The sequence below is a fragment of the Chaetodon trifascialis genome, chromosome 12, assembly GCF_039877785.1.
Source record: "Chaetodon trifascialis isolate fChaTrf1 chromosome 12, fChaTrf1.hap1, whole genome shotgun sequence".
NCBI lineage: Eukaryota > Metazoa > Chordata > Actinopteri > Chaetodontiformes > Chaetodontidae > Chaetodon > Chaetodon trifascialis.
In genome coordinates, this window is record NC_092067.1 from 19335204 (window position 1) to 19348156 (window position 12953).

The 12953-nt window shown below is 41.6% G+C and overlaps 1 protein-coding gene across 1 annotated transcript; it reads left to right on the top strand.

The window, feature by feature from the left end:
* Positions 1–7621: 7621 nt before the first annotated feature.
* LOC139340385 (frizzled-7-A-like) lies at positions 7622–11240 on the top strand. The gene is made up of 2 exons (XM_070976175.1): positions 7622–9810; positions 9988–11240. The coding sequence occupies exon 1, from the start codon at positions 8066–8068 to the stop codon at positions 9767–9769; it is 1704 nt and encodes a 567-aa protein (XP_070832276.1). The 5' UTR covers positions 7622–8065; the 3' UTR covers positions 9770–9810; positions 9988–11240.
* Positions 11241–12953: the final 1713 nt, after the last annotated feature.

Sequence of the window (12953 nt, forward strand, 5' to 3'; positions counted from 1 at the left end):
TTATATGTTTTGATATAATTCCTTCAATACTGTTGTGTTTATTGTCTGGTAGCATGCAGTCAATATTAGTGTATCACAAACACATCCATACTGTCAAACATGTTGGCTGATAAGTAACAAGTAATTATAGAATGGACAGATGTTTGAGGAAAAAAAAAAAAGAATCCCAGCTCATTTAAACCTTCAAGTCTTGCTTCAAATGCAAAGTTCTGGAGAACAGAACCCAAACAATGAAGAACACTGTCACCGTCCTAATACTTTTTGACTGCGCTATATGTGGGTGTTCCCAGCCAGTAGTGTGCAGTAACAGCGAGGTGATCTCAGAAAGCTGAGCAGCCCACTGATGTGTGACAGGAGCATAAATACAGTGAGGCTGACCTACACCCACTCAGTGCTAACTTTGGCTGTAGTTTTATTAATGCTATTCTATCCAACGTTTTGTAATTTACAGCGTGGATTTTTCTGGCCACACACTCTCATATGGCGTTTTTGTGCGAGTAGATGAGATGTCACTCAGTGAGCTTCCTGCTGCCTGCCTCGGGGCCGAACACGCACTCGTTTGGTCCAAATAAACCGTTCTTTCATCACTGTGTGTGTGTGTGTGTGCGTGTCTATGTGTGACTAGTCCAGTACTGTAGGCTCTCTGTGTTGCATGGACAGACACAAACCAGCTGCCTGCATTCCTCTCTCTCTCTCTCTCTCTCTCTCTCTCTGCTGACTTCTTAAGGTCGATCTACCCTCCCCCCATTGAGACGAGAGTCCCACACAAACTTCTATAATGCTAATGCTATATCTATCTCAATCTATCTACACCCCCCCACCCCCCCCCCACCCCCCCCACACACACACACACATGCACGCACACCTTCAGCAGATGGATTTTAAAGCTGCCCTGTTCAACACCAGTCACTCATCGTGATGTGTTGCCATGCATCCTCAGTCTGAGGTAGCTGACATCCCATAATCCTCCTCAGCCAATCAAACGCCTTTTCCCGCTAATGTTTCAGCACGTTAGCTTCAGTTGTCTGGTCTATTTCTGCTTTGCTCCATTGTTGTTGCCATGACTACCTGCTCTGTGGGTGCCAGTCTCACCTTGATAACAAACCTCTTTCTATCATCCTTGAGGTTTTTGTTGGGGAATGACAGCACATTTATTTCGGGATTAAACCTTCAATAATTTTTTTTTGGCTCTGAACACACTATTGACATGCCGTCACCTTTTAAACTGATAGTGAACATGTTGGACTTACCATTAGCATTAATTTGGAGTTACATTTGTGTCCACTGTTATATCTGTTCGCTATTTTGTTCTCTATCATTTCCTAGGGGGACATATTTGCTCTTTACCTGCTAAATGATCCACTGTGTTCACCAGCTACTTGCTGACTTGGTCTGTCTGCTTTGTGGTGCAGGGCAGGTAGCATGCAGCGTCTTCATCAGAGCTTTTTTACTGAAAACGGCAGTCTGCTGCGGCTGGAAATGGCACCATGAGAGCGGCGGGTGAACCAAAACAGAGAAGCTGCGGCTAAACAATGAGCTGAAAGTACAGTTCTATACAGCTATGTCAAGCAGAGAGGACATGCAGACTTGGAAATGCAACTTCTCTGTGTGTTCGTCACTGCGAGCAACAGCTTTCACATACAATTAGCCATGTGAATCACTGTTAATATAAAAATATTTATCACAGCTCCTTTAATCTCACATAACTAGACTTAAACGTCAAAGTCAGCTTTCAAAATGTCCATTCTCACACTCTTACATTTGGCAAGACTGTGTGCAGCAGACAATTCTAATAAAGCAGTAAATAGCTGAGGAGTAACTGTATAAGTCTCAGTGGTTTTCACAGTGACATAGAGAGGACCATGTCCAAAAAACTCCTTAAGATGTTTGTTGACTTTTCAGTGAAGTATGTGCACCACCCCTGCATACTTTTCAAATGAATCCACACTTGTTAATACACAAGAAAAACACAACTTCACCTGAAATGAACCCAGGCATCATGATTATTATGAAGAATGCTTTGATGAACCCCTTAATCTCCAGGACACCCGCTCACAATCTGATTTCCATGGTATAATGTTGATTTTTAGCACATAAGTCTGAAAACATTGAGGGTAATCGTGTAAAATCTATATTATCAATGGATGGATGGATGGATGGATGGATGGATGGATGGACGGATGGATAACGGATGGTGGAGTTTAATTGTTGTTTCATGCAAACATAGCCGGGCTGCATTGGATTTACTTGAAACCACAAAATAGTACAAACCACATCCTGAATGTTTTCTCTGTGTTTTTTAAAATGCAAATACAACTACAAAAACTCTAGTGAATAAATAAAAATGATTAATTCATGCAACTTACACACACAACTTACAAGCAGATACACGTGGATTAAAGCGTGGACATAACTTGACACGGTGCACTGAACGTTTTAAGCTCACCACTCAAAAACACTTAATGCTGGTTAGACCGACTTGGTCAGCCAACATGTCCTGTAAGACGTCCTCAAATTTGAAAAGCTCCTCAGACCAAACAAAACGGCTTGTGTTTTTCCACCTCTGCTCCGCATCTAAATAGTTGTTCAGTATTGGGTTTCACATGTTAGCTCTATACCTTGCATGGCGGTCATGCTTCTGGCCATCCTTAAACTGAGCAAGCACAGTCTAAAACCATCAAAATCTTTCTTGTTTTGTTTATTTCACCTTGGTCTACTGTAAATCTACTTGTTGTTTGTGTAAAACTTTTTTTTTTTTCCTCTCCAGCAGATGTCCAGCTGCAGCAGACCGCAGTCCAAACAGTGACTGACTGTCTGGAAACCTGCTGGACTGCCCACATCTGCTTGACCACTGCAGACACTATCTACATAAATACACACACAAACAAACAGCCACAGTTAAACACGATGAAGTGCGTCCATTTGACCTGGTGTGGCCACTAACTGCTGTGTTTTACACCACGGGGAGAAACGAGGAGTGTGTGCGTGCGTGCGTGCGTGTGAGCGAGAGAGATCAAAGTATTACAAGCTCATTTAAAACGCCGTCATCTTGCTTCAGTTATTAACTGTAAATTTGAACAAAGTGTGTGTGTTTACATGCTTGAGCCTGCGTGGGTGTAATGGTGGGCACCGTGTGTCTGTTTTAAGAGGTTTAACCATCAAATTCCAACAACGACCGTCTCGTATTACCATCACTTATCCTCCAAATTAGTGGTCACCAATTAGTGGCCTATTGTTTCCAACCAACCACATCAATGTTATTTGTTTAGCTCAACATTTAAGCATTGTTCATAAATCTGTTGTAGCTAAAACAACATAAATGATGTCTGCGTAAATCTCAAATTTACTTTGAAGTCTTTTTCACTGACGACCAACTTAGAATTTCGATGTGATGAAATGTGTATTTTAGATATGCACAGAGGTGGGGTTAGGCAATAACTTGATATTATATCAGCAGAATTGCGCTGTGATGTGATTTCACTGGTCTTTTCACTCATCTGTTACATATCTGACTAAACTTTGCACATCTGTTACTATTTGTAATACTTTGCACATACTTTGCACACCTGTTTGTACATACTGTTTATTTTTTCTCAGTATATATATATTGTTTTATATTCTTCTTCTATTCTGTGGCATATTTTGTTTTATATATATGTTCTCAATATTAATATTTGTTTTTATATTTGCTTTTTATATATATAGTTCTCTCTCTTTTCTCTCTTTTCTTTCTTTTCTAATTTATTCTAATTCCATTCCTGTAAGGAGCACTGCAACGAAAACAATTTCCCCTCGGGGATTAATAAAGGATTTCTGATTCTGATTCTGATTGATATCTCTAGGTTGTTCTTCTGCAAATCAATGTCTAAGTAATCTATTTTTTTTATCATCATCTTCAGCATTTTATTAGGATGAATAAAACACTTTTTTTAATCTTATCTCCTCTTATCTTAATTACAAACTGACAAAATGGGTGATTTTTTCCTAATACATTTGAATTTGGCATATATTTCCCACATTGCGATATATTTATATAAAGGGAGAGATTTTGGAAAACACAATTATTAATATTACTGTGAAGGTATCAACCACATCACCCATTTATGAGAATCATACAGATGTTATGCTTTGGCCTGAATCATGCTCCATATAAACAATCAGAAAAGAGAACGCGTAGCAATACGTTTAAACACATTTCTCAAGCAATGTTATGGAGCACTAAGTTAATTATTTTGTGATTCTTCACTGAGTCGCTGGCCTGTTCATTCATCAGAGCAGCCCCAGAAAACCCACCCACCCTTTCATTATTAACCTTTGCTTCCATCCATCTCCAGTGTCTAACATCACTGGTTCTGCAGGCTGTGACACTCAGATGGTGATTTGTCCAATACTCTCGTGGGAAATCAGTGTGCTAACAACATCAATAGCTTTAATACCTGAAGTCCTTACTTGTTACACAGCTGTCAATCAGCTGAGCATACCGAGACTCAAGCCAGCCAGTGAAACCAATCCTTTAATCAGAACTAGCAGCCATAAAAATTTCATCCGTTCTTCAGATTGATAATTGATCTACCGGAGGCTCCCAGCTATAGTTTCTGTGTCTGTGCCATTCAGTTCACATATTCATGAAATCATTTTGTCTTTTCTTAGCATACTTCATGATGATGAGGTCAGTTTATTAAAATCAGACACCAAAAACACGAAGTAAAAGAATATCAACTATTCTACGAGTAAGAGATCAAAAGAAGAAGAAGGGAATTCAGAGAACATGTGCTTCAGATTCAACCAGTCAGTGGAAAACATAAAGGTTTTCATCTGGTTTTAAAGGTACTTAAAGCAGCTAAAATCGAGTTTTATCATCCCAATGTATTAAATGACAATGTGGAAACAATGCGACAGTGTGAAAGGTGTCACTCGTGATGAACCCACAGAGAATTATCACTTGAATGTGCAGCTCCCCTCAGCTTGACAGAGCTTTAAAGTGAGTTTCAGCTCATTGTTTCGCTGTCCGGATGCAAATATACTGTTTTGGTTCAATTTCACAGCTCTCACAGCATTGTTTTTGGAAGCTAAAGAGCCACACATTTCTCTCAGGAGCTGGTACAGACCAAAAACGGAGCTGAAAGAGAGTGAATATTGGACTTGCGTATATTTGTCATGTGTCTGGAAACACAGCTCCAGATGAACAATAATGTTGCTGCCTAACTGTTGGATGTGTAATTAATAAACTGTCTGTTAACAAGTTTAAAGTAGCTGCAAGCCTGGTTAGACAGCCAAATCTGTATTTGTCTGAAGCCCTTTTAGGGGGTCAGTAGATAAACAGTGATATTTTTAACACTATGACAAGTTTATACTGGTGAAAAGAAAATAGGTAATCTGTTCAGTTTTCTTTCTCCTCTGTGTTATGATTGTAGCGGCAGCATGCTGAATGTTTTCAGAGGAGAATGCAGTTGTCTAGTGTGCGAGAAAAAGCATGGACAAGACCTGCCTGGATATGACTGATGTGATTCCTGCTGTTTTCATTGTGAGCAGATTTAATAACTTGGTGTCGTTGCTAAAATTTAGATCTGATTTCGGGATTATACCATGACAGTCAAGATGATCACTGAATTTATCCTTTAATTTTCTGTCTTTAATTATAGCTAAAGGATGCAGTTTCTTATTTTTTCTATGTAAATGAGGAGAATCTTTATGGGACTGTAGTTGCTTGGTGACAGAGCTAACTGTAGGTGTCTGCAGAATGACGCAATTCAATTAATTTACATAATTTGACCTAATGGAAGCATGTAAAGAGGCCCAAGGACTGAGCCTTTGAGAGCTGAGCATGTAATGGTGATTTACTTAGTTGCAGAATGAGACCAAGAGGTCCCTGTCCTGGAGGACTCTCTAAGTCCAACCCACTTTTTCTGCCTTCTTACTAGTGTTACGGTCGACTATGCCACAAGCAGCAAAGAGTCTTTAGGGCGAGGAAGAACAGTTTGCCTGTCACTCTGCTGTGGGTCAGAAAATCAGATCAGCCTGCTGGCCTGTTTCAATCTAACTTGTCTTATCTTTTATAGGCCAGTTTACAGCTGAAAACTTCCACTTCTCACTTTTCCTTTTGGTTCAGCTTTTTTTCCTGCTCTCTCTCTCTCTCTCTCTCTCTCTCTCTCTCTCTCTCTCTCTCTCTCTCTCTCTCTCTCTCTCTCTCCTTCTCTTTCTCCCCCTGCCCTCTTCGACCTTCTCTCTTCTTCCTGTCCCTTCCCCCAACACAACCTTCCCCCACCCTCTTTTATCCCACTCAGGGTGAAAAGACACCAAATGCGAGCAAGGCCACCAGGAACCTCCTACACCTCCAACACTTGGTCGCCTCTGGGCAGATTGATCATGCTGTCACTTCAAATTACTGCTGCTTTGCCTGTTGTTGCTGTTTATTCCCACAATGATACAGATCAGTTCAGGAGCTGCATCTGATTGTTTGCAATGAAACCCTTTTGGCAGTAAACAGCAACAGGCACTTGCAGCTCTTGCTGAGGTTGAGCAGTTAAGATGCTGGAATCTGTTTGGGTTTTGTTTTTTGTTTTTTTTCATGGTTTCCTCAGTGAGCTGCAATGTGTTTACATGTCCTACACACAGTGAAGGACTGTGTAGAGATTCTGTGAGGAGATGGCGAGAGCTCAACTTCGCAGCTGCAAAAAAGTTTTGACTGCATCAACTTCAATACAACTTTCTGCAACTTTCAGATAACACCACAGGGTGTGACTGCTTATGTGGAAGATGAACCATGATAAACAGGAAAGAAAAAACGAAAAAAGGTTTGAATACTACACACATACTTTGTCCAGGTATTAGAAAGTGAACAGCTGCTCTGCAAAGATAGTTACTCTGACTTTACTGATTGCATGCCTGGCAATCAGATGTAACTGCCATTTCATTTCACCTCATCAAAATTCACTATTTACATTACTGAAAAATCTGAAATGTGGGCAGCAATTCAGAGGAACTGTGTTTTTACACTTTCTTTATAATTTCCAGTGTTTCCTAAACGAATCTAAAGGCTTTGTGCTGTTCTCTTCTCAGCAAAAGTAATACAGTACATTTTTAATTTAACAAATTTAGAATGCAGAGATTTTTACTTAAAACACTAATTTCAATTTTAAGTTGTGGCTCTGTCTAAAATTGTTAACATTCCTTCTTAGGTAGTACTGTTTGCTTTATTTTCAAATAAATGTATGAACACGAATCATTTAGTAAACGTAAGGAAGAGAAATATACAAGAAAAAATAGTTAAAGAACAATTTGACAGTTGACAAATGGGATTTGTTCTTTTTCCCCTTGTTTCATAAATGCAAAAAGGAATACATTTTATATAGCATCTACGAAATTTAAGTGCTCTACTATCAGAAAATGATTATTTTCTGTAAACTCTCCGGTGTAATGTAATTACTGTAACACATTTTCCGTCCATTGGGAGTAAAAGCCAATCAAGATCGAATCCTGTAGGAAAACAAATGCTAGGATTGGCTGAGACGCGGCATCGGTTTCAAGGCACCCTGCGTTCTGTCTGGGGGTCTTGTGAATGGAGGGGGCGCCTGAAAACCGGTGGAATCTGCACGGAGTGAGGAAAGCGAGCCTCTGGACTTCCAACTGCTCAGCATGTGAACCGACGCTCTGTGTAAAGTCAAGACGAAAAACGATGGAAATATAAGACTTTTACGTTTTAAATGCTTTTCGTTTTGCGCGAAAGTAACGACGCGGTAGTGTAAAGCGCGCTGGAATAATTCGTGTTTGCATTACTTCAAGAAAATGGGACTTTAAGTGTTATTTTCACCGGGTTGGGAGTGAGAGTGGACTGCTTGGAGTCACTTACAAAGACCATCAAGAAGTCATGACACGACGAACGTTTCACTCGGATTTATCTTCATAAAATACGAAGAAAAGACGATTACGACAACTTCAACTCGACTTACTCGGACTACGAGCTAAGTGCTGATACAATTAATGCAGATTTGCTTTGCTTTTCAACCGTTTTCAAGTCGCCCTACTTGAATCAAAGTTTTTCCTTCCCTCCCCCTCCTCCCCAACTATGGCGGCGGCCAGGTCCACCACTGGCTCCGTGTTGCTGCGGATCATGTGGCTGGTGTGCGGGCTATCCTCACTCACTTCTGCTCAGCATTATAACAGTGAAAGTGGAATATCCGTCCCAGAACACGGGTTTTGCCAGCCCATCTCCATCCCGCTTTGCACCGACATCGCTTACAACCAGACCATCATGCCGAACCTCCTGGGCCACACGAACCAGGAGGACGCCGGACTAGAGGTGCACCAGTTCTACCCTCTTGTTAAGGTCCAGTGCTCTGCGGATCTAAAGTTCTTCCTCTGCTCCATGTATGCCCCGGTCTGCACAGTTCTGGAGCAGGCCATCCCCCCATGTCGGTCCCTTTGTGAGCGTGCACGGCAGGGATGTGAAGCCCTGATGAATAAATTCGGCTTCCAGTGGCCGGAGCGGCTCCGCTGCGAGGCTTTCCCCGTTCACGGAGCCGGCGAGATTTGCGTCGGCCAGAACACATCCGAACCCAGCAGCCCAGCCTCCTCGTCTTCCCCCTATGCACCCGACCCTGTGACCCTTCCTCCGAGCATAAACCGACCCAACCAACGCCCGCCCCAGCACAACCAGTACCACCAGTTCTCCTGCCCTCTACAGCTGGAGGTGCCTTCCTACCTGGGCTACCGATTCATGGGGGTCAAAGACTGCGGAGCCCCGTGTGAGCCCACTAAACCAACCGGCATCATGTATTTCCGGGAGGATGAAGTGAAATTCGGCCGGCTGTGGGTTGGAATCTGGTCCATTCTGTGCTGTGTGAGCACCTTATTCACAGTTCTCACCTACTTAGTGGACATGAGGCGGTTCAGATACCCTGAGAGGCCCATCATCTTCCTATCTGGGTGTTATTTCATGGTGGCGGTAGCCTACGCTGCTGGGTTTTTCCTAGAGGACAAGGTTGTTTGTGTGGATAAATTCAAAGACGACGGCTACAGGACTGTGGCTCAGGGGACTAAAAAGGAGGGCTGCACTATCCTCTTCATGGTGTTGTACTTTTTTGGCATGGCCAGCTCCATCTGGTGGGTGATTCTGTCCCTGACTTGGTTCCTCTCTGCCGGGATGAAATGGGGCCATGAGGCGATCGAAGCCAACTCTCAGTATTTCCACCTGGCCGCATGGGCTGTCCCAGCCATCAAAACAATCACCATCCTCGCCATGGGCCAGGTGGATGGCGACGTCCTCACTGGTGTGTGTTTCGTTGGGATCTTTAACGTGGACTCCCTCCGCGGCTTCGTCCTGGCCCCGCTTTTTGTCTACCTGTTCATCGGCACGTCCTTCCTCCTAGCCGGCTTTGTGTCCCTCTTTCGAATCCGCACCATCATGAAGCATGACGGCACTAAGACGGAGAAGCTGGAGAAGCTGATGGTGCGGATCGGTGTGTTTAGTGTGCTCTACACGGTACCCGCCACCATAGTGATCGCCTGTTACTTCTACGAGCAGGCCTTCAGGGAGCACTGGGAGCGGACCTGGCACATGCAGACCTGTAAGCGCTTCGCGGTCCCCTGTCCGGTTCACAACTTCGCCCACATGACCCCGGATTTCACTGTGTTCATGATCAAATACCTGATGACCATGATCGTCGGGATCACTTCGGGTTTCTGGGTCTGGTCCGGGAAGACTCTTCAATCATGGCGGAGGTTCTACAAGCGCCTTAGCAGCGGTAACCACGGAGAGACAACGGTGTAAAGTTGAGAGAAAGCCACGGATATAAAAACCATGTAAATGAGGTCAAATAGCTTTCATTTTTAATACTATTTTGGACATGTTTTTGATTGGATTTTTGTGTTTTCAGCTTGTGACAGCAATTCAGGCTTTTGGACATACAACCAAACTTTATATTTGATAGAAGTTGGATGAATTTTCAATATATATCTTATTTTCTTTTATATTTCTATCATCATCAGAGAGCACACACTCCCCGGCATGTGCATCTTTGGATTATCTTTGGTGTAAATGGCCATGCTGGTCCCTGGACTGAAATGCCAGACTGGTGAAGTTACTTTTAATATGAAACTCCCTACATATTATTGATTATATCCTTTAATATTACAGTTTGAATGTACTTCCTGTCTACTCTGGTGAAAGTTTCTCAGTGGAGAGCACCATAACAAAAAGACTGATGGGTCAAGCAGTGTGGCCTTTGGTACATGCTGCATCAGAAAGGTCAAAGGTTTGATCCCTACAGCAGCCACACCCTCTGACTGTGAATTCATGATTTAGGATGCCTGGATTGTACGTGCATATTTGAAGTTACTCTGCTTTTAGTTAAAGACTGAACTTGTTTTTAATACATGTTAGACATTGCAGAGCACAATCTCGTCTGTTTTAATCTGAGGAATAATGCATGTGTTTCTGCCGTTATGTGCCAAGTGGCTGCCCAGAAATCAAACGTTTTTTTTTCTCACTTTTTTTACGTTATTTTTTCAAACTGTTGAGTATTTGCTCCTGTATTGAATGTTCACTCCGAAGGTGAATGAAGTTATGTATTGGTTTGCACAGCTATCCTTAAGGTTAAAAGTGTTAAAAATGACTGATTCACCACAGGATGACCTGGATCAAACAAAGAGACCACACACACACACACACACACACACACACACACACACACACACACACACACACACACACACACACACACACGAACGGGCCTCCACTCTCTGCAATGAAGACAACAGCTCATTGTTTGTCTCTGTGTGTGGTCTCTCAACTGTTGGATCCCTCATCTGAAAGACTTTTTAAGCTTTTAAGACATCCAAAGCACCATTTCAAAGATCCAGATTTAATCCATACAGGGTGGAAATGGTTGCTCAGGATTTCTAATGTTATTTTATCCTGGATGAAGATGACGGTACACATTCACACCTGTATTCTATCCAATGTAACTCTGCCTTACTCCCATATAATTTCACTTGAAGTTTTCAATGATTTTCACAAGCAGACTGAACATTTTAGAGTTTTTAATGTATAATTATGTTAGTCTCTGTGCTACCTTACGTCAGCCTTCAAAACACAGAGAAACTGCGTTTATTGTTGCCTGAAAACAATGATTTATGTTTGATATTCTAAATCATGGAAACACCAGGAAGGAAGGCGAAGATTGCAGCCATGTGGGGATATGTATGTAATTTTTTTTGTCATTATTTAGAGAGAGTGAAGTGGAGACAGACTGTTCGATGCTAAGCGGAGGTAGAGTGTTTTATCTGGGACTTAATCACTGGAGACAATACAGCAGGTTATTACTATAGAAATACGTGTGTTGATGAGGTTTAGCATCTACTTTTCCTAGAGAGCAGGTAACAGTAATTTTTTAAAAAGTAATTGTAAACTTTGGGAAAAGTGTATTTCAGGCTTTTTATTCATTTTCTGAAACCTGAGCTGTTTTTGAACTTAACACTCTTAATTTAAGTGAGAACAAAATGTTGGAACGGTGATGCCGTCACTTAACAGTGCTGAATACATTATTGATAAAATTAGCATCAACCAGTGATTTTGTCCCATTGGTAAACTGCTGTTGCATGTGGGAGTGTGAATATTTGAAATTTATTTCCATGACTAAATCAAATCAGCAGTACTTGTGGTGAAATCTGTAGCACATGTAGCACATCTCTACATAGATCACATGTAAATAATGAATGGAAACACCCTGCAGCAAATAGGGCAGACACTATGACACTACGGACCCGGTGCTCTAATCTTTTTAAATCGAAAAAGCTGCGCTCTGAATCCACACATGCTGTTACTACAGAGGAAACGAGAAATGTCACATTGCTTATGTGAATGTACTACATACCTCAAACCCTGGTTAAAGGATTGAATTAGGAAACAGGGCACCACTCCACTACACATGAGTCATCTCTCATCCATCAAGTTTTTACCTAACAAGGCGAAAGTATTCTCTGTAATTGTCTTCAGGCAGCACAGATCTGCCAGTGTTAATGATACCAGACTGATGTGTTTGTCTTGTACCCAGTTTTCAGAAGGAATATGAACGTGGGTTTTTTTTTTTATTAGAACATATGCAACCTACCAAGTAAACAGACTGTTTTTAAAGGCATATTGTATTTATGGGGATACTCATTTTTTGTCTTTTTTACTTTTTTTTTAATGACATAAGCCTGTTGTATGTATACAGTTTGAATAAAAGCGATAAGGTTTGTAATGTGGCGAGCCCTGTGGTTTGTGCTCAGAGATTAAATCATGTTGAATTTCACAGAAAGTTTTGACCTTGGAAACTGTAGTTGACAAAACACTCTTAATCTCAGAGTAAGTGGACCTTGAGTTCAGGCTGTTTTGCCAACATATGCAGGATATTTATTGTTAAATAATGCAGCAGAAGTAAAAGCAAAGGTTTCTCCACAAAGTGTTCTACTGACCAGCTGAGACAAGTTAAGGTCGTACTGCTTTCACTTACCACCTAAACCTGATGGCATACCAGTGAAAATGCTTGACACATGACTTAATAGTCATTAGTGATGACACACAGTCGACATTGTGGTGTTGCTGAGCCGGAAATTTGGCCAACAAGTGAAGAGCACAAGTCCCATAAACTTAAAGGTTATTGACAATATCCCTCCATTGTCTGCAAAACGCTTTGGGCAGTGTTGCTGCTTTAATCATACAAGAACAAGTTAGACAGTGTAGTCAGTTTAGTACAATTAGTGCTGGGTCTGTTTTGTTGATGTAGCTTACTGAAACCAAAACCACTCACAAACAAAAATAATAAATTCATAAATATGACATCTTTAAATAAGGGTCTTTTGCTTTTGTTCTGTTGCACAACTGTAAAAATCCTCTGGCCTCACTGAGCAGTGTTTTAGTTTGTGATACTGCAGCACCCTCTGCAGACACACAAATAGAAGTGCATGAATGG